This window comes from Zychaea mexicana (genome assembly GCF_025766255.1).
Source record: "Zychaea mexicana strain RSA 1403 chromosome Unknown BDB00scaffold_77, whole genome shotgun sequence".
In the NCBI taxonomy this organism is placed as follows: Eukaryota; Fungi; Mucoromycota; class Mucoromycetes; order Mucorales; family Lichtheimiaceae; genus Zychaea; species Zychaea mexicana.
The window spans coordinates 112,344-139,759 of NW_026516740.1; the positions used below are offsets into that span (position 1 = coordinate 112,344).

Genomic DNA, 27,416 nt, shown 5'->3' on the forward strand with positions numbered 1-27,416 from the left:
AGCAAAAAAAAAATAAGAGAGAAAGCACACAAGCGCTTTTTCTTTTTTTGCCTCCTCTAGCTTGACCTCCGCAATGTCAGCGTATGACAATGTGAGCAAAGGATCGCTCAAGTTTAAAGGAGGCGAATCCGGCTCCATCAAGTAAGACAGTCTTTCTCTCTTGATACTATCGCTTGTCCTGAAAGGAGATAAGAATCGCCGCATTGCGTATATTTTAATGTGTAACTAAAATATTGACTGCGGGAACATTAATAGAAAGAAAAAGAAGAAATCGAAATCTGACAAGGAAAAGGTTCAACGTGCCATTCGCGAAGACAGTGCGGGCAGTGGCAGCGACAGCAACAAGAAGAAGCTACAACGGTTCACATTGTTTGACAAGACAGAGGCTGAAAAGAAGTTTGAAGAAACTCAACGACGAAGGGTATGTGCTTGTGCTGTAGCTGGGACTCTAGGAATAATGCACAACTGCTGTTCAGTCTGTCTAACGGCACTTTTCTGTGACAGCAAATGGAACGAGTAGCAAAGGCTGCGGCCAAGTCGCACAAGGAGAAAGTAGCAGAGTTCAATAATAAGCTTGAAGATCTTAGTGAGCATCACGACATTCCCAAAGTTGGACCAGGCTAATAGGAGTCAAAATAAAGCTTTCTTTTATTGCCACCTTCATCATCACCGTTAATTACATGATTTTAGGATATGTTACTCTTACAAATGCTACTTATTATTACAGTTTTATAGGCGTGCTGCTGGTTCGGATTTCATAAGCATCCACTTTTGGCACCATTTGCGACTTTGATCGATCATGGTTGGGCACCACTGATGCCCGACGTCGGGGACCACAATAAAGTCCCAATCGTGTCCTTGTTTGCCTGTGTGGCTAGTGCGCAATTTTTCTACGAAACCAACGTTGAAAGCTGCTGGCACGACCTTATCCTTTTGTCCGTTCATAATCAGCAGCTTGGTATCCTTCAGGCGAATGTCGAGGTCGGCCACTCTATGCTCCACTATTTCGCGGAACTTGTTAGGCAGAAAATCCCTCTGTGACAAAGATGACTCGATTAATCGGGCACTCAGCAGGCCGAGGAAGTCGGCGGTCCCGACTATAGGAATCGCCACACTAATTCTTGGATCTAGACACACGAAGACAAAGCGTTTATTTTGTTGCTAATTAGTGCCCATCTTGCTCCATACATTGTCTACATCTGATGATGTATGTAGAGAGAGGCACACACACACACACACACAAACACTAAATACTCACCGTTTGCTGCCGCCATGAACGTAGAATGGCCTCCCATCGAAAAGCCCATCACACCCCATACTTGAACACGGCCCTCCTGTTGCGGTCCGAAAAGATAATCTTCGACCACATCGATCAGAGCCGATACCGTTCGACTAGACTCGTTGTACATGGACCACATATCCTGCGCATGAAACGGATTTTCATGCCGTCCCTCTTTCCAAGCAAAGTTACCCAATTTGTGAACTAGTCGACTGCCGTGGTTTGGGTGATCAAACGTGATAACAACCAAATGTCTATCCTTGTTGCTTGCATTCAAGCTGCAAAGCGCTTGACTGATTTCCTCCATTTTGCTCATGTTTTCTAGTTTTGGGGGAAAAAAAGGGACAATTCAATCAGAATCAAAAAGTAGGGTTTCCTTGACAGCAACAAATCTTAAACTACTTACGCAATCGTCCATGTAAAGCAAACATGACAGCAACGGGCTTTGTCATGCCCATTGCTTTGTATTCATCCAGTCCATAGACTGTCAGTTGAAGACCTGCAACTGGAATCTGCTGTTTTGATGTCATGGGGATATGTATATGTGTATATGTGTATATGGATTTAGGGAATGGGGGTAAAAGCAACTTTCTTCGTCACACACACAGAGTCAAGCTATGATCTTTTCGGGAGACAACGTTTCTTTCTTCTCTCTTTCAGGTAATTCAGATGAGCTAATCACGATTTGTCGTCAAGTTTTCAGCAGCCCGCCGAACGAACAAAAGTTTATCCTTTTTTATATTATTTTGTCTCAGGGATACGGCATTCTGCATACAGTAACGACGCTATGATAAATTACTGATCGATCATGAGCTCAGACCATTGGTTTTTGCAAAGCAATCTGTTTGTAGGATCTATGATAAAGCCCAAACTCCTCGAAAAACCGGGGTCTGCAGATGGAGGAGGGACGCTGTTGAAGATAACGATGATAGACGTATGCGCATATAGCCTATGGCCATGGGTGGTGTATGTCATTAAATACGTAATAGCTTCGTCATACTCTGTTACTGGTGGTCAGAAATAGAACAGATCCATGGTAGTATGTACCACTTGTTCTTCAAATGTAACAAATGTCAAGTTTCACAATTATTACATATAGATTTAATGCCTCAAAAAGATAGCAGGCGACAAGTACTATGCTTGCTGCATAATTCCAATTGCAATATTCACTACGTATGTCTTTGCTGTCATAAAAAGAAGTTGAGTGAGTTGTAGTTCCATAAGTCCCATTTTTTATTGAGCAATGCAACATTTGCCGTTTCTGATTAAATAAAGCGACTTTGACGGTTCTCTAGCTCGTCTGCCATCATATTTTGTGACCTGCTGGTTCTAGGTACTGATGACAACATTTCACACCCACAGTTATGATGTTTAAATATATTAAAATAAAGTGCCGTAGCCAACAGGTATATGTTACATATCAGACAACGCACATCGTAAAAGTAGCCTTTTCCAATAATAAAGAACCTAGAGTGTACCCCACCTTTTAAAAACCCTCATTAAATACTTGAGGTCCCCGCTGACATAGGTACAATAGCAATTTTATATTTATAGGATAATATGGAATGAGCACGTCAATTAGACTATAGGAGGGCTTTTCATTTTACAACAGCAGAAGCTGCAGCACTGGAGACTGTGCTCTGTGTTTGAGATCTTAATAGAGCGAAAAAAAAAAAGCAAGCACTCAAAGGCACATGTCGGTTGTCTGCTGTCGGTACAGAAGTGTAACTAAGTCTGTGCGTTCGGAGCCTTATGGCACACATTTCCCTCAAAATCAATGATATCCGACATGGAGAGATCAACGAAATCACGGTACATGTCATACATGAAGAAATTTGTTTGCAACCTATACACTTTCAAAGACGAGTTACCGCTTATTATGTATCGAAATTCTTTGATTATTCAGTTTTTGACTCGCTTTGAGAAGAAATATCATGAAACTAGCCATAGAACATGCTGCAAGAAAAGAGTGCAAGCGAGAATGGTGAAAGGAAGAGGTATTTTCTTGTGGTGTTTGACTCTACCTCTTAAAACGAGCTCTTTATTCTTTTATTTTTTGGGCCCACGAGGGCCGGGAATCCTACTACAGCTTCGAACATGCCACACTGGCGCCAGCTTAAGAAGAATGCTGTTTGAGCAACGATACCCTCTCTAATGCAACTATCAGCTTATGAGGGAAGTATATTTACCTTTTTCTGCCCGTTCAATAATTCTTGCTACCATAAGCTACAGTAATATAGCGTCTTCGTCAAACCATGGTTTTTAAACTGAATGTCTCGTCAAGTTGATATAAATAACACTTTCTTGCTCAGCCTTAGGAAGTGCTCGCTATGCTACATATGCATCCTTTCTGTTTAATACACAGGGTACTTTTTGGCTCTACGCATTACAAGCTAACTTTCACAGATGCTCGGGGCAAAGCTTAATAGCTCTGTTTGCCACGTACGTACGCTATTTTGCTTCAGGTTCATTAAGCAGCAGAAAACATCGTGCAAGGGATTACGTCGAACTGAAAAAAGCTGCACAAGAGCAAGTGGAAACCGAAGCACATGTGTCCCTAATATAGGCTATTGATTCTATGCATCTCCAGATCAAGGTACTCGCGTAAATATCGTACAAGAGAGCAATGAGGAAGTAACGCATAAGATTTTGCCAAGAACTCACGGGTAGAAGGCAAAAGTTATCATCTAAAATGATTGATCTACTACGTATGCTACGGTAACTGAATGCGTACATGCAAAGTATAACGTGCTGTCTTTTCTCACCTAAAAGGTTGACAGTCTTTCGAGCCCGTCTACTGGTGCCAACAAAAAAAACAGGCACTCTTGCAGCTACGCAAAAAGGTACGCGGACGTTTTGTAAAGAAGTATGATAACAACGACGGAAGACGCAGAAGCGGGACGAAAGATCCGAGTGATGTTATCAAGCTTCGAGAGGCTCCCGGCCAAGGCCAAGATAGATGTCGCCGCACGGACCATTGAATTTGCTGCCTTTTGAGGGACAGACTTGGCACAGAATGAGAATAAGGCTGCCGTTCATATTTTCAATCCTCTTGGACCGTACTACATGGCAGAGTCATGATGAAAATAAGGACGAAGACGATGCCGGTCAAGGACACCCTGAAAATCCACCACTGAGCGCCTCTTGCGTACATTACTAAATGTGATCAGTCGTGAACAGGTCCAGCGGGCTACTTTTCCTTCTTTTTATGAAGAGGACTACTCCGGACATATGTCAACCGATGTACTTTACACCCTTTTTTCGCAAGATTTTAAGATTCCGGCTGATACACCGAAAGGCGAGATTACAAGTAAAAGTGAGGCAGTCAATGGGAGGCATAATCGCAGCGTTCTCGCGGGCTTCTACAAGCTTTCCGCTATCTAACAGCCCATGGGATCTACTAAGTTGGCTCTTGCGCACTGCGTTAAGTTTGTCAATCGCCATACAATATGTGTGCTTGGTACTAGGACAGTACCGACTGACGATTCTAAGTGACAGGACAAGAAGGCCTTTTAAAAAAGGAGCAAGACAACACCTCCAGTGATGACAGCAGTGATGTTGGAAGTGATGAGATTTAAAGTATGGCTGACGTCTCAAGCAAAAAAAGCATCTCGATGGAAAGGAAAAGGCCGAGCAGGAAAGGAGTTGTCTGAAAAGAGCAGATCAACGGAGGCGCAAAAGAAGAGAAAGAAGAAGCCCAGAGTCGCAAGTGAAGAAACAGCGGTCCAGAAAAACCGTGCGGTAGACAAGGACGATTAGACAGATCAGGAAGAGCTCAAGACTAATTCGGGGCAGAGGATCCGCAAGCCGACATGTTGCCCATGTGCCTTACTAAAAGAATGAAGAAAACCGCGCCGACTTTTGCAGTTCCGCCAACAGATGAAATGCTTCGGGCTCACTGGGCCTTGGTTTTTTGATAACTGACCATTTATCATTAACTCTGTAATTCATGTTATCCACAAGACTATAACCCGTAAAGTAGGAGAACAAAATCTACCTATGCTCTGTGTGTAAACTCTCACTACGCTTTGTATCTCCTTCTCTCCACCTCTTAATATGACGTCGACGCAATTTTGCGCGCCTAAAATAAAAGTGCTTTAGGCTGTAAGAGTCCGGGTCCGCCGTGTAGAAGCAAAGCTTGCGCAAACCCACCGGCTACTTGCAAACGCAAGGTCGCAGTTGTACGCAGCAAAAATGCGTTGTATTGGCAAGGACACGGCCAAGAGAATTATTCATGATGAAGAAGTTCAGGTATAGGCAAGTTAGCGTATTCTATAGGACGCATACAGCATCTACGAGTAGCAATTAGTATGCTTGTAGGTATCTTTTATTAGTCAACTGACCAAAATTCATTCTCGAATCTCTGACCCAGGCCATGTCCTCGCTGCTACCGCTATATCAAGAATTATTATTCGCATTTTTTATACGATACAGCGTTACACAGATGGATCGATTGCACCGCTGCCACCATCTTCTTCGTCGCCCCTGACATCACTACCTCCATTGCCACCGCCTCCTTCATCATTTCCTTCAGCAGCAGCAGCAACAACGCAAGAAAAAGACAGCGATCAAAATATACAACAGTGGACATTAAAATCGCAGTCGATTCCCGTACCTGAACCACAAAATTACACAAGGAGGAAGAAGGACCTTGCGACATTTGCAACAAAAGGCCAATAACGATGTGAGATGGCTTTTTTTAATGATGGGGGTATCGAAGATGCAGCTAGACGGTGCAAGGTAGGTCGCACACGTTGACTGCGTCATAAAGTATACCACGCTTCGGCTTGGCGCTTCCCTAGGACCATTTCTTTGATTCGTGGCGGGCTGGCAACAGAAGCATCAACGATGTGCAAGCAATAAATGAAAGCAAGTACTTGACGAGTTTCGCTCTAGCTCTAGCAAGGCGTGCCCACATTCCCACAAGCCAGCAAATTGCAAAAGCACTATTATGAGGATGGGAAACTGCCAGCTGGCCAGCAGCGCACTAAAGTGAACGAACCTTACGTGTCCGAGCAGCAGGCAAAATACATAAAATACGGATTCAACATGGCAATGACATTCCCTACTTTTCCGATCACGTGCACCTACCTGCACAATCTCTCCCGCTTTTCAGTGCTTCAAGACGTGACACCAGTCCTGGTGCTCAGCTGTCTCCGCGTGAAGCTGAATAAACGCCTTTATTTTCTATTCCACACCCCCTTTAATAAACTGATGAGCAGTAACGTTGTAAGTTTCCCAGCACTGTAATTCGGCTCGTCCAAAACTTACACAAATTGCTACTATCTAGCATGGCCGTGAGCGAGTAAAGGCCTCTGAGGAATTGGTCAGAAAACGGCGAGAAAGAGAAGCCGTAAAAATAAAGCAGTATAATGATTTGGTTCAGCAATGTCAAGAACAGGTAACTGTACAGCTTTGCTGCATTTAAATTCGTGCCAACAAGTGGACACCTTCTCTTTAGAATATACAGTTTTGCTTGGGCTCTCTTTGCTAATGATGGCTTCTTTCTTTATGATCGAAACAGTTTCGAAACGAAAATTACAACCACGAAACGCTATCTTTGACGACGCGTATTCTCGAAATGAATCCTGACTATTATACCATTTGGAATACGCGACGTCTAGTGCTACTACGTGGCATTCTGGTCGAAAGCCCGCAGAGCCTGAACGATGTTGAACAGAATCGCACAACATACAAGAAGGAACTCGACCTATTTATGCAACTGATACGAATTAATCCAAAGTCCTATTGGATGTGGAATCATCGTCGCTGGTGCCTTGAAACAATGCCAAAACCCAATTGGCCAGCCGAACTAGGTCTAGTTGAAAAACTATTGTCGCTGGATGCACGTAACTGTAAGCGAGATGAACAATATATATATATATATATATATATAGAAAACAGATTTGATTGGGTGCGAATACTTGGTTCACTATAGTGACTGACTGCTAATGCGTATGCATCTACGTACAAATAGTTCATGGCTGGACATATCGACGATATGTGGTTCGGCAGCTGCGTAAGGAAGCAAAAGAGAAAGAGCAAGATGAAAAGATTGTGCGATCCGAGTATGACTTCACCACCAAGAAAATCAATGAAAGCTTTAGCAACTTTTCGGCATGGTACCAGCGTACACGTCTATTACCAGAAATTGTTCATAACTTATCTGTTGATAAAAAGAACGCGATTGCAAAGGATGGTTCGTGTCATAGCACAGCAAAGGGTTGGGCGATAGAACTCAAATTGTAATCACTCACACACTATGCTGCTAAATAATATAGAGTTATACTTGGTCAAAGAAGCGATCTATACGGAGCCAGAGGATCAATCAGCATGGCTGTACTACAGATGGATTGTCGGACATGGTAATAGATCCGTTTATGTCGCTTTTCATCGTCTGAACTCGTCAGAAAAATGCTCCCGCCCTAACAAACTTCATCTTATTTTCTATTTAGTTCCCGATCCCATTCAATTCATTGGAGCTTTCAAGCTCACATCTTCACCTCTGGTTATACTCATTTTTGATGATGATGTCTCGTTTGTGTCTGCTCCTACTATGATCGAAGATAAAACTGAAGATACAGTTGAAGGATCGTGGTTACCCGTTGGCCGTAATTCATCCTCGAGTACCAGCACTGTCTGGGTATATAAGCCGAAAACGGCGAATTCAAGTCCTGCCACAGTTCGCATCAGTTCTAGTAACCTTATGCCTAGCACACGCTCAAAAGCAACCCTAACAACATCTCTAGAAAGGCCGATCATAAAAATACCAGCAGATGATGGTAAAATACCGCGCCACCATTTCCTATTGTCTACTACCGCGTATTTAACATTGGTTATATTGTGCTTCAGTCTCTGCTACGTGTTTAGCACGTATAGAAGAACGTTTGAAAACCGACCATTGGACACCTTCCACCAAACGCTCCATTCCAGTTTCTAGTATCTCCAGCCAATGCGCATGGCACACCTTGGACCATGCAAGATTGCTCAAGGAAGAGATTTTTACCGTTAGAGAATTGTTGGAAATAGAGCCCAATAGTAAATGTAAGTATATATTTTGACGAAAGCTTATTAGACGATATGAATTGTTGTCGATGCATACTAACATCTTGTGATATATAGGGGCACTGCAAACCCTTGCTCATTTTATAAATCAACTTCGGCTTTTAGGTAGTTGTGAAAATACCGATGACGCCTTAGCAGAAGTAATTAGCATTTATGAGGATCTAGCAAAATTGGATACCTATCGCCGCCACCGCTATCGAGATGCTAGTAAGTAAATGAAAGAAGCGCATCAAGTGTTCGTCGACTTACATGGCATTATTTGTAGTATCTAGTACACAACGCATACAAAAGTATCGGTCTTTAGTTAATTTAAAAGAAAATGTTGTACCAGACCTTGTCTCTAGCATATTATGCGATTATGGTATAGCTTAACTATTGAATAAATTACTGCTTAGCAACCATGTTCATCCTAGTAATACCCCAGCTCTAGGGATACAGGCCGAAGTTGCCTTATATACTGCAGATGTGACATTTAATCTGTCAACCTCAAGAACCACCTTACTGTGGGGATAGTCATGGTCAAACTTACCATTTGTTCCAATACATTTTCCTCAGGACATGATCTTCACTCTTCCTCCCGTCGTAATTGCTAAATAGATGTAAACAAGGGCGCCGGCCCCGAGCGATTTCGGTTAAGGCAGGTGGCCTTTCTGAGCTTGCTCGATTGCTCGTAGGTTCGATTCCTGCTGTCTGGATACAACGTCCCTCCTATGGTTCCTTTGGTCATCTCGCGGAAATTCCTGTTACAATCTGCATAGCCCTCCCTTAGGATCGATTTGGTCCATAGCAGCACACGATGTGCCTTAGTCCCTTCATTTTGTACACTTTGTATCTTTAATGTTATTGGCAGTTTCTGATATTTGCACACTTTAATAAAATTTTTCCTGACCATAAGTTCCTAACAAAAAATAAAAATAAAGATGTAAACACAGTTTTGGCAACAGACCAAAAACGGTGCTAAAAATCTTATAAGAATCATATAGCTACCAAAATTTGCAGCTTCGCATAATGTCTCGACTGTAATTCAGTCATCGTCCAAATGATCGTTCATGAGCGATGAGAAAACCATTACAAGGAACGAAGGAAAACAGCAGATGATTGTTTTTTTCGAAATCAAGCAAGCTTTTTGCCTTACCTAAGTATATATTATATCATTATAGGGTTATAGCATCTTTTGCCAAGTTAAATATTAACAACGTAATAGCAGTAAAGGTAGTAAGAAGTTCAGGGATAAAGTGGTGGTACAGCTGCTGGTGGATTATCCATTCACTACTTGCAAAATGAGAAAGGCTTTTGATATGCACCCCCCCCCCTCAGATCCTTCCGGACACCCCCTTCTATTTTTAATCCTCATCAGATTACACACATTCTATAAACATATACTTGTGGGGGTATCCGCAAGGATGTGGTCACTGGATGTGCTCACTTGTTATTGTTACTATACATCTGTCGATATATTAACAAAAGAGGACTATAAAAGGTACATGAAAAACATTCCTTAATGCTCTTCAAATTTTTAGGGTGTCTCTACGGATGTGTTTATGTGCAGTAGTTTAAATAAAGTATATAAATGCTCCTCAATAAACAGTATACTTTAATATTATATCTTCAACTTTCTACCTGCGTTTATCACCCTACTATCTCAATACTAGAGCAATTGATTGACACTACTTACACCAGATGAAATACAGGATTTTTCCTAATGATTGGCGGCCCATTTTTTTACATGATGGCGGGGATTTTTTTTTTCTTTGGCGTTGGGGGGTCTTTGATTGGTGGTGTGATTTCTCGTGATTGGCAGAGAGCTAAGAATACAGTGGCACATGGCTCTTCGACGACAGGGGCACCACTATAAACGATTCCATTCACACTACAGGTCCAGATACACCACAAATGTCATGGGCCCATGTTGTTCAAAACAAACGTGTATCATTGATGCACTCCAATGATCTTCTTAACAACCAGGATGGTAGGACAGTTCGTCCTTCTCGAGTGTAACAGGATGGATATCGGAAAGAGGATGATGAATTTTATTTGGGGGGTGCTACTACTTATATTCTAGCTGTCACACTATTCCTCCTCTCCTACAAGCTAGTTGATGTATAAAATGGTTCGACTTGGGATAAATTGGCTGTAGTAGTAATAGTTCTTTTTCCTTGAATTCGTTGTAGTTTAAGGCTGTTGCTGTGCTTGTTGATTTGTTTAACGATCCATGGACCCATGAATTTCGCCTTGGCAAAGTGTCGATTCTCCTTTGGTATGACTTTAAGAACCTTGTCACCAACGTTAAATGTTCGTACTGGATGGCGGTTGCGATTATAATATCGTTGTTGTTTCTCCTGCGATGCTTGTATATTCTTCTTTGCTTGTTCATGGATAACCGGCAAATAGTGGTTCAAATAGGCTATCCATGTTTCGGCATTATGGCTCTTCATCGTCGGTGGCTGCCATATTCCTGTTGTTGGCAAAGTTGCTATGCGTCCAAACATCAGTTCAAACAGGGAAAAACCAGTGGATGCTTGTTGCGCCGTATTAATACCAAAAGTGACAAATGGTAGATACTCGTCCCACTGCTTCGGATCTTGCTCGACGTATATTCCCATCGCCGTCTTGATTGTCGAATTCATACGCTCCACCAAGCCATCGCTCTGAGGTCTTTCTACGCTTGTCGTAGATCTTGATATGCCCAACCGTTCGCAGATAATCTTCATGACCTCCCCTACAAAGTTCGTCCCATTATCTGTGATAAGCTTGCGGGGCATGCTATGAACCAGAACCGCATTGTATAATAAAACATTTGCCACATGCGTCGATGTAAATTGAGGTAGCACCGCCGTAACCATCCACTTCGTCAGATAGTCCATCATAACTAGCAGATACCTGTTGCCCTTGTGGCTTTCAGGTAAAACTGCAATATCCGCCGCCCATACTTCGCCAGCCTTGCCCACCGGAATACTTTGTAGATGACCATATTTGCGCTTTAGACCTTTGAATCGTTGGCATGATTCACACTGACGGATATATTCGGTGATATCCGGTACCATTGCCGCCCACCATCCATGTTGTTTTGCCTTGGCCAACGTCTTGTCGCGACCCATGTGGGCTGCCGATGGATGTGCGTGTACGAGATCAAGAAAATATTTGCGCAATGCCTTGGGAATAACCATGACAGGGGTACCCTCGCCACGTAAGTATAGAAGGCCTTCGAGCATTTCGAAACGTGAATCGTGTTGTTGGATATATCCTTGGATTTCCTGATCCTCCATCTGGTGTTGGCGAATGAGATCGTTTGTCAGGGTTGCTTGCGCATTGCTGTACTTGCGGCTTAATGCATCTGCATCTGTGTTGTCTTTGCCTCGACGATGCACGACTGTAAAGTCATAGTTAGCCAATTCCAGAATCCACCTTGCGATCCTGCCTCGTGGTGAATTCAAACTAAGGATAGCCTTGAGCGCCATATGATCCGTATAGATGGCCAGAACTGCACCATGGATGTATGAGTGGAAATAACGTAAATTCCAAACTACTGACAAGCATTCTCGTTCTGTACAATTATAATTTTGCTCGGCACTTGCCAAAACGCGACTTGCAAAAGCTACTGGTCGAGCTGCTTGTACCAAAACTCCTCCTATGCCCACATCTGAAGCGTCGGTATGCATATCAAATGGCAAGTTTGGATCAACATGTGCCAGTTCAGGCAAGGATGCCAAGTGTTACTTGATCGCGTCGAATGCTGCTTGGTGTTTCTCCTCCCATTGAAACTCTTGTTTGCCACCGGTCAAGGCATATAGTGGTGCAGCCCATGTTGCCAACGGGTCCAAAAACTTGTGATAATAAGCACAGATGCTCAAGAAACGCTGTAAAGCTTTGACTGTAGTTGGTTCCGGCCAGTCCAAAATCGCTTCCACCTTAGCTGGATCAGCAGTAATACCCCGAGGCTGCAACATAATAGCCAAACTTGACGCGTGGTACCAAAAACGATGACTTCTTGGCATTGATCTTGAGATTGTATGCTGCCAACCTCGCCAAGACCTGCTCTAAGATTTGTAGGTGTTCTTCACGCGATTCGGCATAGATCAGAATGTCGTCGATGAACGCCATGGTATTGCTAAAAGGTCGTAGCACTTGGATAAAACGTTGACTGGTCGCAGGACCATTGGTACACCCGAACGGGAGGACGAGGAACTCGTAAGGACCACCGTCAGCACAGAAAGCTGTCTTACAAATATCGCTTTCCGCCATAGGATTTGCCAATAGTACGATTTGAGATCAATCTTGGAATATGTGGTATAGGTCGGACCCAAACGACAGATCAAATCTTCAATCCTTGGCAAGGGAAACTTGTCCTTGCGAGTTATTGCATTCAAACGTTTGTAATTGATGCAGATACGGAAAGAAGACGAATCCTTAGCAACAACGATCGGCGGTAAGCACCAAGGGCTGTTGCTTTTACAGATGACACCCTGAGCCAGCATATCGTCAATATGTTCCTTGAGAATTTTCTTCTCCTTGGGTGAACGATGGTAATCCCGGCATACAATTGGTTGAGCATCGCCGGTGTCGATAACATGCTGGACAGGTGCATTGGTGATAGTTTGGACTGGACTGTTGTCATATATGGCGGGATATTTTGCAAGAATGGTGGCCACTGCTGGATCCAATGCTTCGTCTGGTGTTGGTGCTGCAATTCGTCGTGTCGTTGCTGGTTCTAATGACGGTGCTGGTGCTAGTGCTGACGTTGTGTTGTTGTGATTGTTGATAGTAGTTTGTTGTTGGGATGATGCTACAGCACGTTGTATGAAAATGTGGCGCGGGAGAGCGGTGTTATTGTGTGGATCAGGTAAGATGTCGTGCGCAATTAACCAGTCGTTACCAATGATAATGGCTGGCCGTTGGATTTCAACGAGTTTGAAAGTGATGTCATATGAAATGCCATCTAGTTGAAGTGTTGTGTGAGCTTTGTGATTTGACCGCTGCTCTCCTTCGTTTCCATAACCGATCAGCGTTGGTGACGCGACTTCTATAGGTGCGCCAATCGACTCCATTGCTGCCGTCGTTACTGATGTCAAATCCAAACCTGTGTCGATCAATACGTCAAATTGCTGATCGCCTATCATTGCTGTAACAAAGAAGCTGCCACGGTTGTTTTGGGTTGCCTGCAGTTGGGTTTGCGCTCCTTGCCAAACACAGTCAAAGTAATTTTTGCCAGTGCTTAGTGATGCTGACGTTGATGCTGTTATGGTCTCTTGCGCTCCTTGATGCTTCTTCTTCTTTGCCCAACAGCTGCGTTTCCAATGACCCTTCTTTCCACAGTTGTCACACCGACCAGGCTTGCGCGAATGGCTGTTACCACGTCGGTACTGCGCATTCAACTGCATTTCTACATCGCCGTCCGCTGAAATAGTGGGTTGTTGAGGTGATGGCGATGGTGGTGGTGCAGTTGGTGTTGAGATCATTGGTGGTGTGGTGGTGTTACCGTTGGCGCTGCTGGCTGACTTGGTACGGATGCCGTTCTTCTTGTCCACACGCTCCATGCACCATGCTTATCGCCAGCTCAATAGCCGCATCTAAGGTTGGTGGGTGATGCTTGGCCACTTTGGCTGCTACTTGAGGTCGAGCATGCTCCTAGAAGAAATGAAGACGCATATACTCTGGCATGTCGTGCTGCGCTCGCATAAGTAACGTTTTCAGGTGTGCACCAAAGTTGGTCATTGGAGTGTTGCCTTCGTAGATTTTTAAGTTCATCCAATGCTGCTTTGGCAGAGTTGGATCCACCACCATAAAACGCCGTGAAGGCTACACAAATAGCCTGAAATGTTTGTTTTCTAATTGGCTCGAGACCCGCCCACCAATACGCCGCATTCCCATGCATCGATACAGCGAATTCTTTCATTTTCGTTTGCTCATCCCAATCTTTGTATGTAGCCGCCTGGTTGAACACAAGGAGCCACACATGTGCATCCTCATGCTCGTTGCCCTTAAATGGTGGGATTATGAGGCGACGTCCTGAGCCTCCCATGCGGATTGAAGCTGTGCCTGTTGTACTGTTCCCTCCTATTGTATATCTCCTTGAGCGTTGACCTGACGTTGTGAAGATATATGTTGATCGTTAACTGCGTGCAGTTGCGTAACTACCGGCGAGGACATGGGGTCATTCGAAGACGTAATTGAAGTCGGTCTCGAGTGCCGTGGTATAGCCGGTGGATTGCTGCTAGGAGCATGGGCCTGTGTGGCGTTATTTGTATGACGATCAATTAACGCGGTCAGGTGTGTGATACGAGACTGGTATTCGGCGTCTTGCCTATGGATGTGGGCGTTGAGCTCTTGGAGTTGTTGAGCCTGCATGCGAATGTGGTCCTCAGCTCGTCTCATGTAATCTGATATGTTGTCCGTGGCCGTATGGGATGCTGTTTCTGCTGCTTGCGGTGTCAGTGCCGCCGTATCGTTTCCCTTTACCATCTCCTCATATGCTGCATACATATTCTGCTGCATTTGCCATAATTCCTCGTCATGTGTCGCTTTTTGGCGTTCCAGCTCGGCTTGCTGTTCGCGGATTACTTGCTGTGCTTGAAGGAGTACCTGCTCCTGCGACAAGCCATGTTGCTGCTCTGTTGGCATAGGCACTTGCTGATGGGTATAGATAGATGGCGAGGGATGGTTGATATGTTGCATGTGCTGAATGGTGCTGTCGAGCGGAATGAATGATTGTTGCGGTGTTCGCATCTGTTCATACTGCGCACTATGAGCCTGCAGTGCATGGGCGAAAGGTGTTGGCTGTGGAAGTGGAATAGCCGGTGCTGTCTACTGCTCACTCCCTTCAGGCGAAAAAAGAGGTGTGGCCTCTGTTCGCCAAGGGTCGATTGGATGGTCATTGGGAAAGGACATACCAAGTAGCAATCAACGATGAAAAAGCTTCACCACCAATGTAACAGGATGGATATCGGAAAGAGGATGATGAATTTTATTTGGGGGATGCTACTACTTATATTCTAACTGTCACATCGAGTATGGCGTGTTGGCCGCAACGAGGGCTGCGTCTTCTTCGATGTTAGCAGCAGACCAGAGGCACTACGCTCTGTCCTGCTCCTCACTGCAAAGCAATTTCCCAGCAATACTGGCGCTACCACCCATCGTGAAGGCGTCAAACGAGTTTATATTGAGATGTGTTTCGACGAAAACGAGTCGTTGCAGCGTGCGTTAACAACTGGCTTGACTTTCACCAAGGATCGTGTGCGCTTCCAAGCCACCTTAGCCCTACCCAACGACGGCGATCAAAATCGCATTAAACGTGTCTGCTTGTCCACCTACCCTTTGTTCATGCTGACAAGCTGTGCGATGGCATCAAAAGTAGCTTCCTTCCTTATGGAAGAGTTTTGGACTGTGGCGCTTTCAAGGAAGGCGACTCGAATCTTTTCATGGGTCGCGGTTACGCCATTCTCAACTGTCAACCGATAGACAGCCAGCCTCCATTCAGTGACCTAGAGCATATCATTAGGTGGCAAGGCACTTAAAAACTTGGGTTTTATGCCACATGAAGTGATATGCCATTGCATTGCACATGGGGTCATGAGGGCGGTCATCACCGCCGTGATTGTACAAAACTGCACAACCAGACTACTACTTGCTTTGACTGTGGCCAGCTCGGCCATGTTGCTCGTGTTTTCCCTTACAAGAGTGAAGGCAAGGGCAAGGATGCCCAACCCAACAAAAAGTCATGCAAAACCCCTTTGCTCAAAGGTAGCAAGAAGGAAGGCAAGCAACTGGCAGCATCTGGCACCTGCAACAACGCTGGCAGCATTCCACAGTCTGATGAGCAGCAATCGCACCCTGCAGAAACAACGACGAACACTGCCACGAGCAGCGACGAGCAGACGACGAATTATGACGAGCAGACGAACCCCGACGGGCAGAGAACGAGCAGCGATGACAAGACGGACAGCGACGACAAGACAGGCACCGACGAGAAGACGACGAGCGAATGTAACGACGAGCGACGATGTAACGACGACGGGTAATGACTTCCCCACAACAGATAACGACGTGTTGATGCAGGTGGAGAACCAGTGCGACCACACCTAGCAGCATTGCACCACTAAGTGCCACCACATTGTCTGCTACACAAGCACGACCTGCGAATGGTCAGGAAACATCATCTGACGATGTCGATGGCAATATCGCCATGAGTGCTGCCGTCACGGCCATCGTATCCGCGCATACACAGACTGAACATGCCGTCCAACGCGTTGACAGCCCTACCACTGCTTCGGCCGCCGACGACAGTCAAGATTTGGAGGCTTACTTCCAGGCTTTGCCTATGTCCTTGACTGCACGTAACTCTCTCCAGAATATGTCGTCGACCAAACGTGGCGCAGTCCGCAAAGCTTGCGATGACAAACTCAAAACACCTATCTCTGCCAATCTGATCCACAAACCTCGACGATCAACACATGATCTGAAACATAGCCAGAAAATATGCGACAACATTGCCACCGGGCAATCTATCGCTAGGGGTGATGGCTCCAACCCCACATTTGACACCCAATGAGTAAGAGAAAGAGTTTCAATTTGAAATTCTGCTCCCTGAACTGCAACAGTCTACGCAAATCGAATAAACCTCTTGTACGTTCATCACTCATCCACCACCTAAAAACCCAACAACCCCACCTCATCGCTATCCAAGAAAGCCACGCTTCAGACGACAATATCAAACAAATGCTTCATACCTAATTCTGCGCACACGAATCACTTTGGACACAACACTGTGGTCTTGTTGCACTATCATCCAACATTCACCTCAAACTGTGCTCCATATCATCTGACGATCGAGCCATGCTCATCAACGTCAGTCACATATCCAATATTTTTGACCCATTCCATGTACTGGTTCTATATGCTCCTGCCACCAGTAGTAGCAACCATAAGGCCTTTTACACCACACTCCTCGACAATCCAGCCTTTTGCCTCACGGACCATCTCTTCTGTGAGCGACTACTTATTGCTGGTGATTTTAACTACGACATCACTTGCCCACATTTTCTTGGCAATGCCCCTTCTGGCTGGCACGCCCTCCTCGAAGAGGTTTTCTTTGACTGCATCACTGATCGTACCACCACTCTCTCAGTTCCCACCTTTTGGCACGGCACCACTACCTACTCGACCATTGACTACATTTATAGTGGATCACTGTTTCGTAACAAGATCTATAATGCCGAGGTTTCATATTTGCACTCAGAGTGGACTGACCACGCTTTACTTGCCATAAATATTCGCTTTGTTTCTCAAACTCATGGTAAAGGCTGTTGGTGGGCCAATCCCTCCATTACCTACGACAAAGAATTTCGTCGCTCCTTAGCCTCGACACTCTCTTCACTGCATCCCCATCTAATGGATTTGCCCTCTCCCCAAGAGCAATGGGAGCACGTAAAAGAAGTGGTCACCCGGCACACTCGGTCCTATTGCCGAACACAAGCTAGCTGGCGCAAAGAGCAGTTGCGCGCTTTGCAGTCCAAGCATAATCGCTTTCTCCGTACACGTCCCTCTCTGGCTCTCCGCGCACAGTTCTTGCCACGCCTCGAACGCCAGATCGCCACTCTTCAGCAAGAATTAGTCGATTCTGCCGCACTACTGCTGGTCAACGCTGGCGCGAGCATGGTGAAAAGTCTGCAGGATACCTCAAACGCACGATCGATCAATGCCAGCATCTCGCCACATCTCATAGTTACAGCATCCTGTTACCGGTACCATACACTCGGACGTCAATGGCATACAAGACGCAGCAACTACCTTTTACCAATCATTGTACTCCGCAGACGATATTTCAGATGACTCTCTCGAGTACCTTTTGCAACGTATACCAGGCTCTTGTCACTTGTCACCCCAAAGCGCCTTGGATTTTCTTCACGAGTTTACCATTGAGGACCTCCAAAGTGCCACCAAACGAGCTCCTAAACAAAGCAGTCCCAGACCTGACGGATTACCGTACTTCATCTGGTACCTTGTTTTCCGGCATCTGCTGTACGCCACTTTAGCATACCAAGTTTACAACGCTGACTTGCAGCAGAGTATCTACCCTCGCTCCTGGCAAGAAATATGCATTACTCTCCTGCCTAAACTGGCAGTGATTTATCCTCACTTCGGCTTTGGTGCCCCATTAGTTTGATCAATTGTGATGCCAAGATTTGTACCCGACTTTTTAACGCTCGCATGGTCACTACTGCTTCACGTCTCATCACTCTACATCAAACTGGCTTTCTACCTGGTCGATTCATTGCTGACAATGGTCTACTGGTCAAGTTGATGATAGAACAAGCAACGCTCCGCACGGATGATACCATAATCGGCCTTCTTCTTGACTAAGAAAAGGATTATGACCACATCCATCCTCGATATTTGTCCAGAGTTCTGCGCCACTTCGGTTTTCCGCCTCGACTTGTTACTAGCATCTGCGACCTCTTTTTTCAGACGCATATCCGGATCAACATCAACGGCCATCTCAGCACGCCTATCCAGCAGCGACGCGGTCTCAGGCAAGGCGACCCACTCTCGCCTATTTTGTTTAATCTGGCGATTGAGCCTTTGTTACATGCTATCCTTGAGGATCACGCCTTTTTAGGTGTCCCACATGCGATAGGCATCCCAGGCACACACTACTCACCACCACCACCACCTCCGCATAAGGTTCTGGCATACGTGGACGATGTTTTTGTCTTTTTGCGAACACCAGCGGATTTAGATCGACTACACGTACACTTAATGCATTATCAGCTCGCGTCCAATGCAAAACTCAACGCCCACAAGACCGAGGCAATATCTCTATCTGGCCTTCCACAACCCACCTGGTCCACTAGTCTCACCTACTATGGACTCCCAGCGTGCCATGACCGCTCTTGGCCCGAGGCTGTTACCTACCTGGGATATCTGCTTTGCTCCTCGAACCATCAGCTTCATCTCTTTTTGGAATGGTTATTGGTGTCCATTCGCTCTGGTAGTCAGCTCCACTAACAACGACAATTGTCCGTCCACAGTCGCGCGACCGTTCTAAACATGCTTATCCTGGCTCGTTTGTGGCATGTCCTCCGACTTACGGGGGCGCCTAAGGCATTCTTCTGGAACAAATTGCGTACAATTATATCAAGTTTTGCCATGCATCGTATGTTTTCAAAAGTTGCATATGACCATTTGTGCGGCTTACGCAAGCATGGTGGGATACAACTCTTGGACCCTGCCATACAGCAATATGCTTTGCAGCTTCGTTGGCTTCGTCCTTTTCTGGCGTATTCATACAGCAATGATCCGGTACCTAGCCTAGCTATCCCATACTTGGTTTACAACATACTCGCTTCGAATCTATCACTCCCAGACCACTGCTTGATCATGGCATTTCCTTCCGCGCGTCCTGGGTATCTCAAGTCTTCTCCGTCTTTATTCTTGTCTATCTTTTTTTAAGCATTTGACCACATGGATTTCAACTCTTCGACTATTCAACTTCCACCAGCTGTAGCGCTATGCCTACCCACCACAGCCATTTGGACTGCAGCACTGGATCAAGACACTGCCTCGCTTATCCACTCACCCACTCTCAACACCATGGTTGCAAACGATGTTTATGTCTTTGACAACGCTCTAGGCTACCTTCGGCCTCGTATGTCAACAGATGGCAACATTACTCATCCCCGAGTCCTTGGCTGCTTCATCACCGCCGTTATCAATGGAACCATCCAGTTGAAACCTTTCTTTGCTCATCTCTGTCTGCCTGGCGATCATGCCCTTGGTGGTCACGACAGCACTCTCGGCACCATGGATGGCTTCCCTTTGTGGCAAGTGCTCAGCTCCATCCTCGACCAACTCACCAACACTCGGTGTTATCGACAACACTGCCAGCAATCAACCACTCTTCTGATCAACAACACCAGCAACAACCTATTGGCCAGTTAATGGGCCACCTTTTGGGCCACCACCATGTTCCACGCGGTCCGCAACATATGGTTCTGCATCCTGCATCGCACCTTACTGACTGCCCAATGCCTACACTATCTCGTCCCCAGTTTTATACCTTCTTCCATTTGCCAGCTCTGCAACTCTGAGCTCGACACAATCTCGCATTTTCTCATCACCTATCCACCGCGCTGGCGGGTATGGACACAAGTTTGGAATGTTCTCTTTATGCTGAGCCTACAGCCCTGGGCATATAATGATGCTTCCCAACAAGAAGAGTGACTACTTGAGAACAAGTACATCATACATATTATATGTATACATGGGTCACAACGGGTCAACAGGTTGGGTTAAGGGCTAGACGGGTCGACCCATGCGTCAGAAAAGTATCAACCTGACCCATTGACCCATCCTCAACCCACAGGTCGGTTTTGACCTGCGGGTCAGATTGCGACCCTAACTCTCAATGGTCGTGGCCTATGGGCGACGATTTCTCATACTAATGGTTCTTTTGAACCTTTTTATGTTCTTGTAGTATATGCTCCTGCTGTATATCAAGAACGTTTTTCTTTTTTTAATTGTCTATTAGATATTTTACAACTTGATCAATTTGCTTCGGCTCTCACAAGATGCTTTATAATGGGGGACTTCAACTACTCTTACTGTCGCTCGGATAGCTCCTATCTCTCTGGCGTACCTCAAGTATGGGTGTCCTTCATCTCCACCACTTTTACTAACATGATACCAACCCCATACTTATCTACTTTTAAAAATCACCGTAGCGAATCTGCCATTGATTTTATTTTTTCATCACCAGAATTACTACCTCTTTGCACCACTCCCAATATTCATCATTTAGATGACTAATGGACTGACCATGCGCTTATCACCACTGCCATGCATGTTAACTCGAATTCGGGCAAAGGGATATGGCGTGCCAATCCATTACTAGTAAACTCCATTGATTTTCGACAGGCATTATCTCAAGAACTTGATCAATTTTGCAACACTCGGGATGATTTGAATATTTCCCACTCAAGACCAATGGGATTTTTTTAAAGACCAAGGTAAAAAATTATGTAACAAAATGGGACGGAAAAAGGCTAATCAACGATTGACCGAAATTCGCAAGCTACAGCGCCACCGCAACAAAATTATGCGGCGTTCCAGTCACTAAAATACTATGTTGTCAATAATCAAGTCCATCGAAGCCGAGATTGCCAACCTACAATATGACTATATGGATCGTTTAGCCTTATGGGCCTCTGTTCATTGGATGGAAGCTAGGGAAAAATCTGCCAGTTTTTTGAAACGAATCATCACCACTGGAACAGCACAAAGATCAATACCGCCATTACAACACCCCCAAACTAATCGCATTGATTCAACAATCTCCCATCTTCATGATGCTGTTTGCTCTTTCTACGAATCTTTGTATTCTCCATCTCCTGTTTCTTCTTTAGCTGTAGATGACCTGTTACAAAATATGCTGCCAATTGCTAGGTTTTCCCAGTCTACAGTCGACCTACTTACTCCTCCCATGTCACTTACTGAACTTTTGATGCAAGTATCCCGTTGTCCGAAACAAAGCAGCCCCGGTCTTGATGGACTTCCTTATAATATTTTGGCAGTATTACAGTGCCCGCTCGATAATTCGATACTTGATAACTCGATATTTTCGATAATTCGATCACTTACTCAAATGACCAGGCTGGTGAGCAGTAAAATATCGACAAATCGATAATTCGATCATCAATCACTTGGCTGTGACATATCGACAAGTATAAACCAATAGAAATGCTTAGTGACGCGGAATTGAACCAGCGATCAGTGTCAGATCATACACTAGAGTCCAGAGTTAACATGTATTCCCAATGAATATTCCTTTTCTTTTAAAGGAGTCCTAATTTCATAACTCGATATTTCGATAATTCGATCACTCATCGCTATAACCAAAGTGATCGAAATATGAAAGGAAGGAGACGAAAAACAAAGAGATAATGGTGCAAAAAGAAAAAGAATAATAGGGGAAGAGAGGAAAAGAAGAGACAAAATGCTATTTTAAATGGCGAAATCGAAAGAGAGCCACGAATACAGAAGCATTAGCCTTTGAATTGACTCTGGCTTCAATAGATTACGGGTGTGGGGGAGCAAGAGGCGGGTCTGAGAGAAGCAGCGTTCGGATGGCGTTGAAGTAACTGGGACAGCCAAGTGCTTTACAGCCATTGCTGCCAAGTTCGGCTATTGTAAGAGGATTAATTCTTATACGGAGATTTAATAGCATTTCTATGAAACCTATCACATTTCTGAGAAACCTGCTACATTTTATATATTAAACATATTTAAATGAAACCTCTATTTAATCTTTATTTTAATACTTAATATTTTTAATTTGAAAATCTTTTAATATTTATTGTTCATTGAAATCTCTTTCACTTCACTTTTACCTTTTTTTCTTTTTTTTCTATTTATAGTTTGATACTCAGGAAAATCTACCTCTACATTATTTTTAATTATATTCTCATCATTACTTTCTTTATCATTATCTTCATCTATAATCATTTTATCCCTTTCTAATGATAAATCTGAAAAATCTTTTTGTAATTCAGAAATATGTTCTTCATTATATCATTTAATAAAATTAATATAAATATTTAATTCCGGGAGTTCTTGCGAACTTCCTCATTAATATTTATTATTATTTTATAACCAGACGGAAGAAGAAAAAAAAGAATTTTTTTCTGTTATTAAATTATTATTAGAATGACAATTATAAATTAATAAAATGGCATTTTACTATTTATGTCATCTATTAATTTCTATTAAATAAAATATTATATAAATATAAATAAAAAGAAAATATTCTTTTTCTTTTTTTTTCCGTCTGGTAATATATCCAAAATTTTTAATTTTGAGATATATTTAAATAAATAGTAAAATGTCAAAAATAAATTTATTTATTTTTTGACAATCTACTTGTAGATTTAATTTTACTGTTTATTTATTTTATTATATTTACTTTATTATATTTATTCTATTAATAGATATTGATTTAAAAATATAATATAAAAGTAATGTGAAACAGTTCTTTTACAATTTAAAACTCCGATGATTAATAACATAGTGATAAATTAATTTTTTGAAATAAGTAGATTTTAAAACAGAAGCATTTTCTAAAAAAATAAAACATGAATTCATAATGAAATTTGCTTTAGCAAATTTTATGTAAATAAATAATCATGTTTTCTTTTTCACTCAAAATTCACTGTCACATAATAAAATTTCTTGTTACTATGTTTATACAAAATTAATATATCACTAAGTATCATTTTCATCCCAAACCTATAGGACTATAATTTCATTTATTACTATAGTAACTACTATATATGTTCCTCAAATAACTATTTTTGTAAAAATAATAATATACTATATAAGTGATAAAAAATATGGAAATATAAGAAATATGTACATTTATAAAAATTATTTTTAAATCTTTGTATAATATCAAACCATGATAGGTATAAGGTTTCTTGTATTAATGTTTAATTCCCTAACTGGGCCTCCCAGTAAGCGAGCACCAGCGATCTTTGCCCCTTTTGTTCTGGAACTGGTCTTCTCAATCGTTCTTGCAATTAATCGTTGAGCTCATCAGCGGTTGTCGATGTCGCGTACAACTTGTAGAGCCTCTCCAATGCTAGGTTAACACCACTTGTCTTGGTAACTTCCTTCGGAAACGTGTTCCACACATTCTGCACTATAGATCGACTCATGTTCTGGTACTCTGATTCCCACTGAGTGGCTTCCCACTAACTAAGCCTCAGGCGCGGGTCCATTGCTGTTGCAACTGCATAGACATCCGTATTGTCGACCTTGCAGTATATTTTTGCAACTTAGCGAGTCCCCTCTTAGCCGCCTGTTTCAGCTCGACTAGGTAGTCCTGAACCTGAACATCCTCCAGATGGTCCATAAGCTTATTGTATTGGATGATGGCGATGTTGATGGTGGCGTGGCTCGTGCTCGCGGACAAGTCCATGGTTGCTTCGTAAAATGGCTTCAACATCTCTTGTAGTTGGTTGACACGTCTCCATTCGTTTGCAGACAGTTTGAACAGGTGCAGCTCGGGATTGTAGCTGTTGGAGCAGAGAGTATTATATGATTCGCACAACGTCGACGCATGGGAAAGCATTTCATATGTGGAATTCCACCGGGTACAGATATCGAGTATGAGTACGAGCTCAGTAGAGCAATCCATCTTTTGCTGCTTCATGAATTTCTCATTACGCTGAGGTGAAGAGCTACATAAAACAATTGGTATGATTAGTTAATAGTCGCAAGGATATTGGCAAATGATGATTGTAGGTATTTCAACTAAATGATAACTTACTTGATTGTTTTTATACCCTTGCGTAGCTTTACTAGTACCCCCATCGTGTCTTTTTCTTGCTCCTATATAGCACGCACGGCATTCTCCTCGTAAGTCTGGTCAAAGTCATGGGTAGCATCTTCATCGTCCTCGGATTCATCGCTGACAGCTGACACATTGTCGAACCCCCAAAGTAATATATCTTGCACCGCCAGATTTAGCACATGATCAAGGCAAGGGATGTGATGCTCTTAGCACGGAACGGCCTACTAAAAAAGTTATATGGTGTAAGTTTATGGTATGATGGATTAATTGGTTTTATCACATAATTGATTACACATATTTTAATGCTTACCATCCTTTTTCAGCAGCGTGCTCTTCAACGATTTGGGCTATCTTAGTCATATTGGATACATTATCTGTTGTGATGGTGAAAAGCCTGTCACCAAGCTTAAAGTCATCCAACACCTTGATAAAAGTGCTGTTCACATTTTCTGCCCAGTGGGATCCCTTTAAAGGCACGAATCCAAGAATCACTTCTTGCATTGTCCATGTCCTACAAGAAATCCAGTGTCCAGTAACCGTGAGGAAGGCGTCGTTGTAAGGACTGGTTTAACCATCGAGCGTGCAAGAGATTGAGGGGAGCTTGTCTAGGATGGCGCAGATCTTGTCTTTATACAGATTGTATTCTTCAATGGTCTAAGGTAAATTTTTACAAGGATATTAAAATCTTCCCTCTTCATGTACATATATGACAAAGAAAATAAAATATTGAAACTGATACTTACCTTTCACGTAATGGTATCTGTGCTGGGGAGCGCTACTACTGCTTCCACTGTCGATGCAGATTGCACGATCTCTAAAAGCTCTTGCAGTTCTTCATTTTCAGCCATCGTGAAAGGTAATTTGCTTTTGACAATGAACTTGATGAACAACTCCACAGTGAAGATACAGGGTCTCTTGGTTTGGACGAAGGGATCAAGTGGACCGCTGGCACACTTGCTTCCAGTATGGGGTCCACTCTCCTTGGTAATATTATGGACGGTTTTCAAGTACTTGATTATTCCAGATGTATTACCATCAATGGATCTGAATGTTTTGCTACAATTGCCTACAAGGCATCGAAGGTGATGCTGTCCACCTTGATCAATGAAACGTGTACTAAGGCCATGTTTGATAACCCAGCTGACTTGCTTGTTGGACCCAGTTTGCGGTTGAGCGACAAATTCAGAAATGGACATGGCATTGGAACAGGCATCGACATCAGTATCATCATCAGTATGCAATTCGAGATCAAGAGACATGGCGGAAGGCATACACGAAAAGGCAGGGGCATGGACACGAGTTTCCTATATGACATATTGCGATTAATGACATGTTCGAATATTACCATACAGACACATTAATTGACGTAACGGCTCGGTGATATTTACCCCATCATGAAGAGCAGCACGGACATCGCAGGAAGAAGAGCCAATTTGATAAACCATGATTGAAATGTAGGAAGGCAACAGAGTTTTGAGGTAGAGTAGTACATTAAGTATACAGTAGATACAAGGATCGATGCTTCAAAAATAAAAGCCTTTATATATTTTTCAAATGATGCCACTGATGTCATTTATTGGACTTCTGATGGATCGATCCTTACAGATGATATCATCGACTTGCATTTTACTCAACTCAATTCTTCCGACAAAGCAAAACGCTGATGATATCATTAAGCTCATCCTGAGAAAGGTTTCCATTATTGCTGGCTGTCAATGCTTCCATGAATAACGCGTTTCGGGGTTCCTGGACGTGTAGTAATGTGGATCGGCAATAGAATAAGGAAAATGATATCATCGTTTTCTTATATTTAAGCTCACATCTTCCAATGACCTCATTTGTAATCGCTTATTCCGACATCAGATGCGCTAGTAATAGAAGGAATTCTGCTTCGGCTAGTGGAGTATGTGATGACAACCATTATCATCTATTTTATTTATAAGGCTACTAGGTATCACGTATGCGAACATATAAATCTACAACGATCTGTATATACTTCGTTTGTATCTTCCTTACTATATATTCAATCACTCAATTTGACGTGATTGGAGAAGAAGTGATCAGAAAAGTAAAAATACACTCTGTTCCTTTGTCACAATAATAAAAAAAAACTCACTTCTTCTGATGGCAGCTTGCTTTCTCTGACCATGATGTGCATCATTACTTGTTCCTCTACAAGGCTGCTAACAATACATTTTCCTCTATAACGTACTACTTTACTAGACTTAGCGTGGCTTCTCGATCAGTTGTATCAAGTTTGTGCATTCCATCTGAAATTGCGCATCCTGGGGCCCGTAACAGAATTATCTTACCCATTCACCCTTTGCCTTTTATGAGACACTATACACACATAGAGTCGCAGTAGCTGTACATACTGTCGGTTGTGGTTTAATCGCTTCATATTATGATAACATATTGTATGATACTAGTAATGCTACGTCGCTCTAAATACTATAAGCACCACTTTTTTTTTTGTAAAAACTGTGCTTTAATCTTCTAACAGTGCAATGACCCACATCATATAAAATATGTTTATATTCTGTTTCTCTTATTCAATATGAGATCAATGTTCAAAGTATAATAATAAACTATTCTTTTTTACTGCAGTATTCAAGTATACCGCAATATTGAACACACACATCAGCTTTCATTTAAAATATTGAATCTTGCCTTTTTTTCATATACATAATGGGTTTAGTTCTTCGATTCGATTCTTCGGTTCTAGTTGGT

General features: G+C 43.2%; 7 protein-coding genes across 7 annotated transcripts; 4 read left to right on the top strand and 3 right to left on the bottom strand.

The window, feature by feature from the left end:
- The first annotated feature begins 3 nt into the window (after positions 1 to 3).
- BDB00DRAFT_839838 (uncharacterized protein) lies at positions 4 to 631 on the top strand. The gene is made up of 3 exons (XM_053124734.1): positions 4 to 141; positions 256 to 421; positions 505 to 631. The coding sequence occupies exons 1-3, from the start codon at positions 74 to 76 to the stop codon at positions 622 to 624; spliced, it is 354 nt and encodes a 117-aa protein (XP_052976301.1). The 5' UTR covers positions 4 to 73; the 3' UTR covers positions 625 to 631.
- Positions 632 to 729: 98 nt separating this feature from the next.
- Positions 730 to 1,143, bottom strand: BDB00DRAFT_769534 (uncharacterized protein; the record flags this gene model as incomplete). Its single annotated transcript, XM_053119821.1, has 1 exon — positions 730 to 1,143. A coding segment is annotated over one exon (414 nt), but the record flags the coding sequence as incomplete, so codon positions are not given.
- A 50-nt stretch (positions 1,144 to 1,193) lies between these two features.
- BDB00DRAFT_769568 (uncharacterized protein) lies at positions 1,194 to 1,809 on the bottom strand (the record flags this gene model as incomplete). The annotated part of the gene is made up of 2 exons (XM_053119823.1): positions 1,194 to 1,600; positions 1,686 to 1,809. 2 exons carry the CDS (start codon positions 1,807 to 1,809, stop codon positions 1,194 to 1,196), a joined length of 531 nt encoding a protein of 176 aa, XP_052976303.1.
- A 2,992-nt stretch (positions 1,810 to 4,801) lies between these two features.
- Positions 4,802 to 5,040, top strand: BDB00DRAFT_839844 (uncharacterized protein; the record flags this gene model as incomplete). Its single annotated transcript, XM_053124735.1, has 1 exon — positions 4,802 to 5,040. Exon 1 carries the CDS (start codon positions 4,823 to 4,825, stop codon positions 5,036 to 5,038), a length of 216 nt encoding a protein of 71 aa, XP_052976304.1. The 5' UTR covers positions 4,802 to 4,822.
- A 1,407-nt stretch (positions 5,041 to 6,447) lies between these two features.
- Positions 6,448 to 8,760, top strand: BDB00DRAFT_839847 (uncharacterized protein). Its single transcript, XM_053124736.1, has 8 exons — positions 6,448 to 6,508; positions 6,570 to 6,680; positions 6,804 to 7,134; positions 7,257 to 7,478; positions 7,561 to 7,644; positions 7,735 to 8,061; positions 8,132 to 8,323; positions 8,402 to 8,760. Exons 1-8 carry the CDS (start codon positions 6,494 to 6,496, stop codon positions 8,557 to 8,559), a joined length of 1,440 nt encoding a protein of 479 aa, XP_052976305.1. The 5' UTR covers positions 6,448 to 6,493; the 3' UTR covers positions 8,560 to 8,760.
- A 1,896-nt stretch (positions 8,761 to 10,656) lies between these two features.
- BDB00DRAFT_746628 (uncharacterized protein) lies at positions 10,657 to 10,833 on the bottom strand (the record flags this gene model as incomplete). Its single annotated transcript, XM_053118552.1, has 1 exon — positions 10,657 to 10,833. A coding segment is annotated over one exon (177 nt), but the record flags the coding sequence as incomplete, so codon positions are not given.
- A 5,052-nt stretch (positions 10,834 to 15,885) lies between these two features.
- Positions 15,886 to 16,889, top strand: BDB00DRAFT_875744 (uncharacterized protein; the record flags this gene model as incomplete). Its single annotated transcript, XM_053127397.1, has 2 exons — positions 15,886 to 16,355; positions 16,397 to 16,889. 2 exons carry the CDS (start codon positions 15,886 to 15,888, stop codon positions 16,887 to 16,889), a joined length of 963 nt encoding a protein of 320 aa, XP_052976307.1.
- Between the last annotated feature and the right edge of the window lie 10,527 nt (positions 16,890 to 27,416).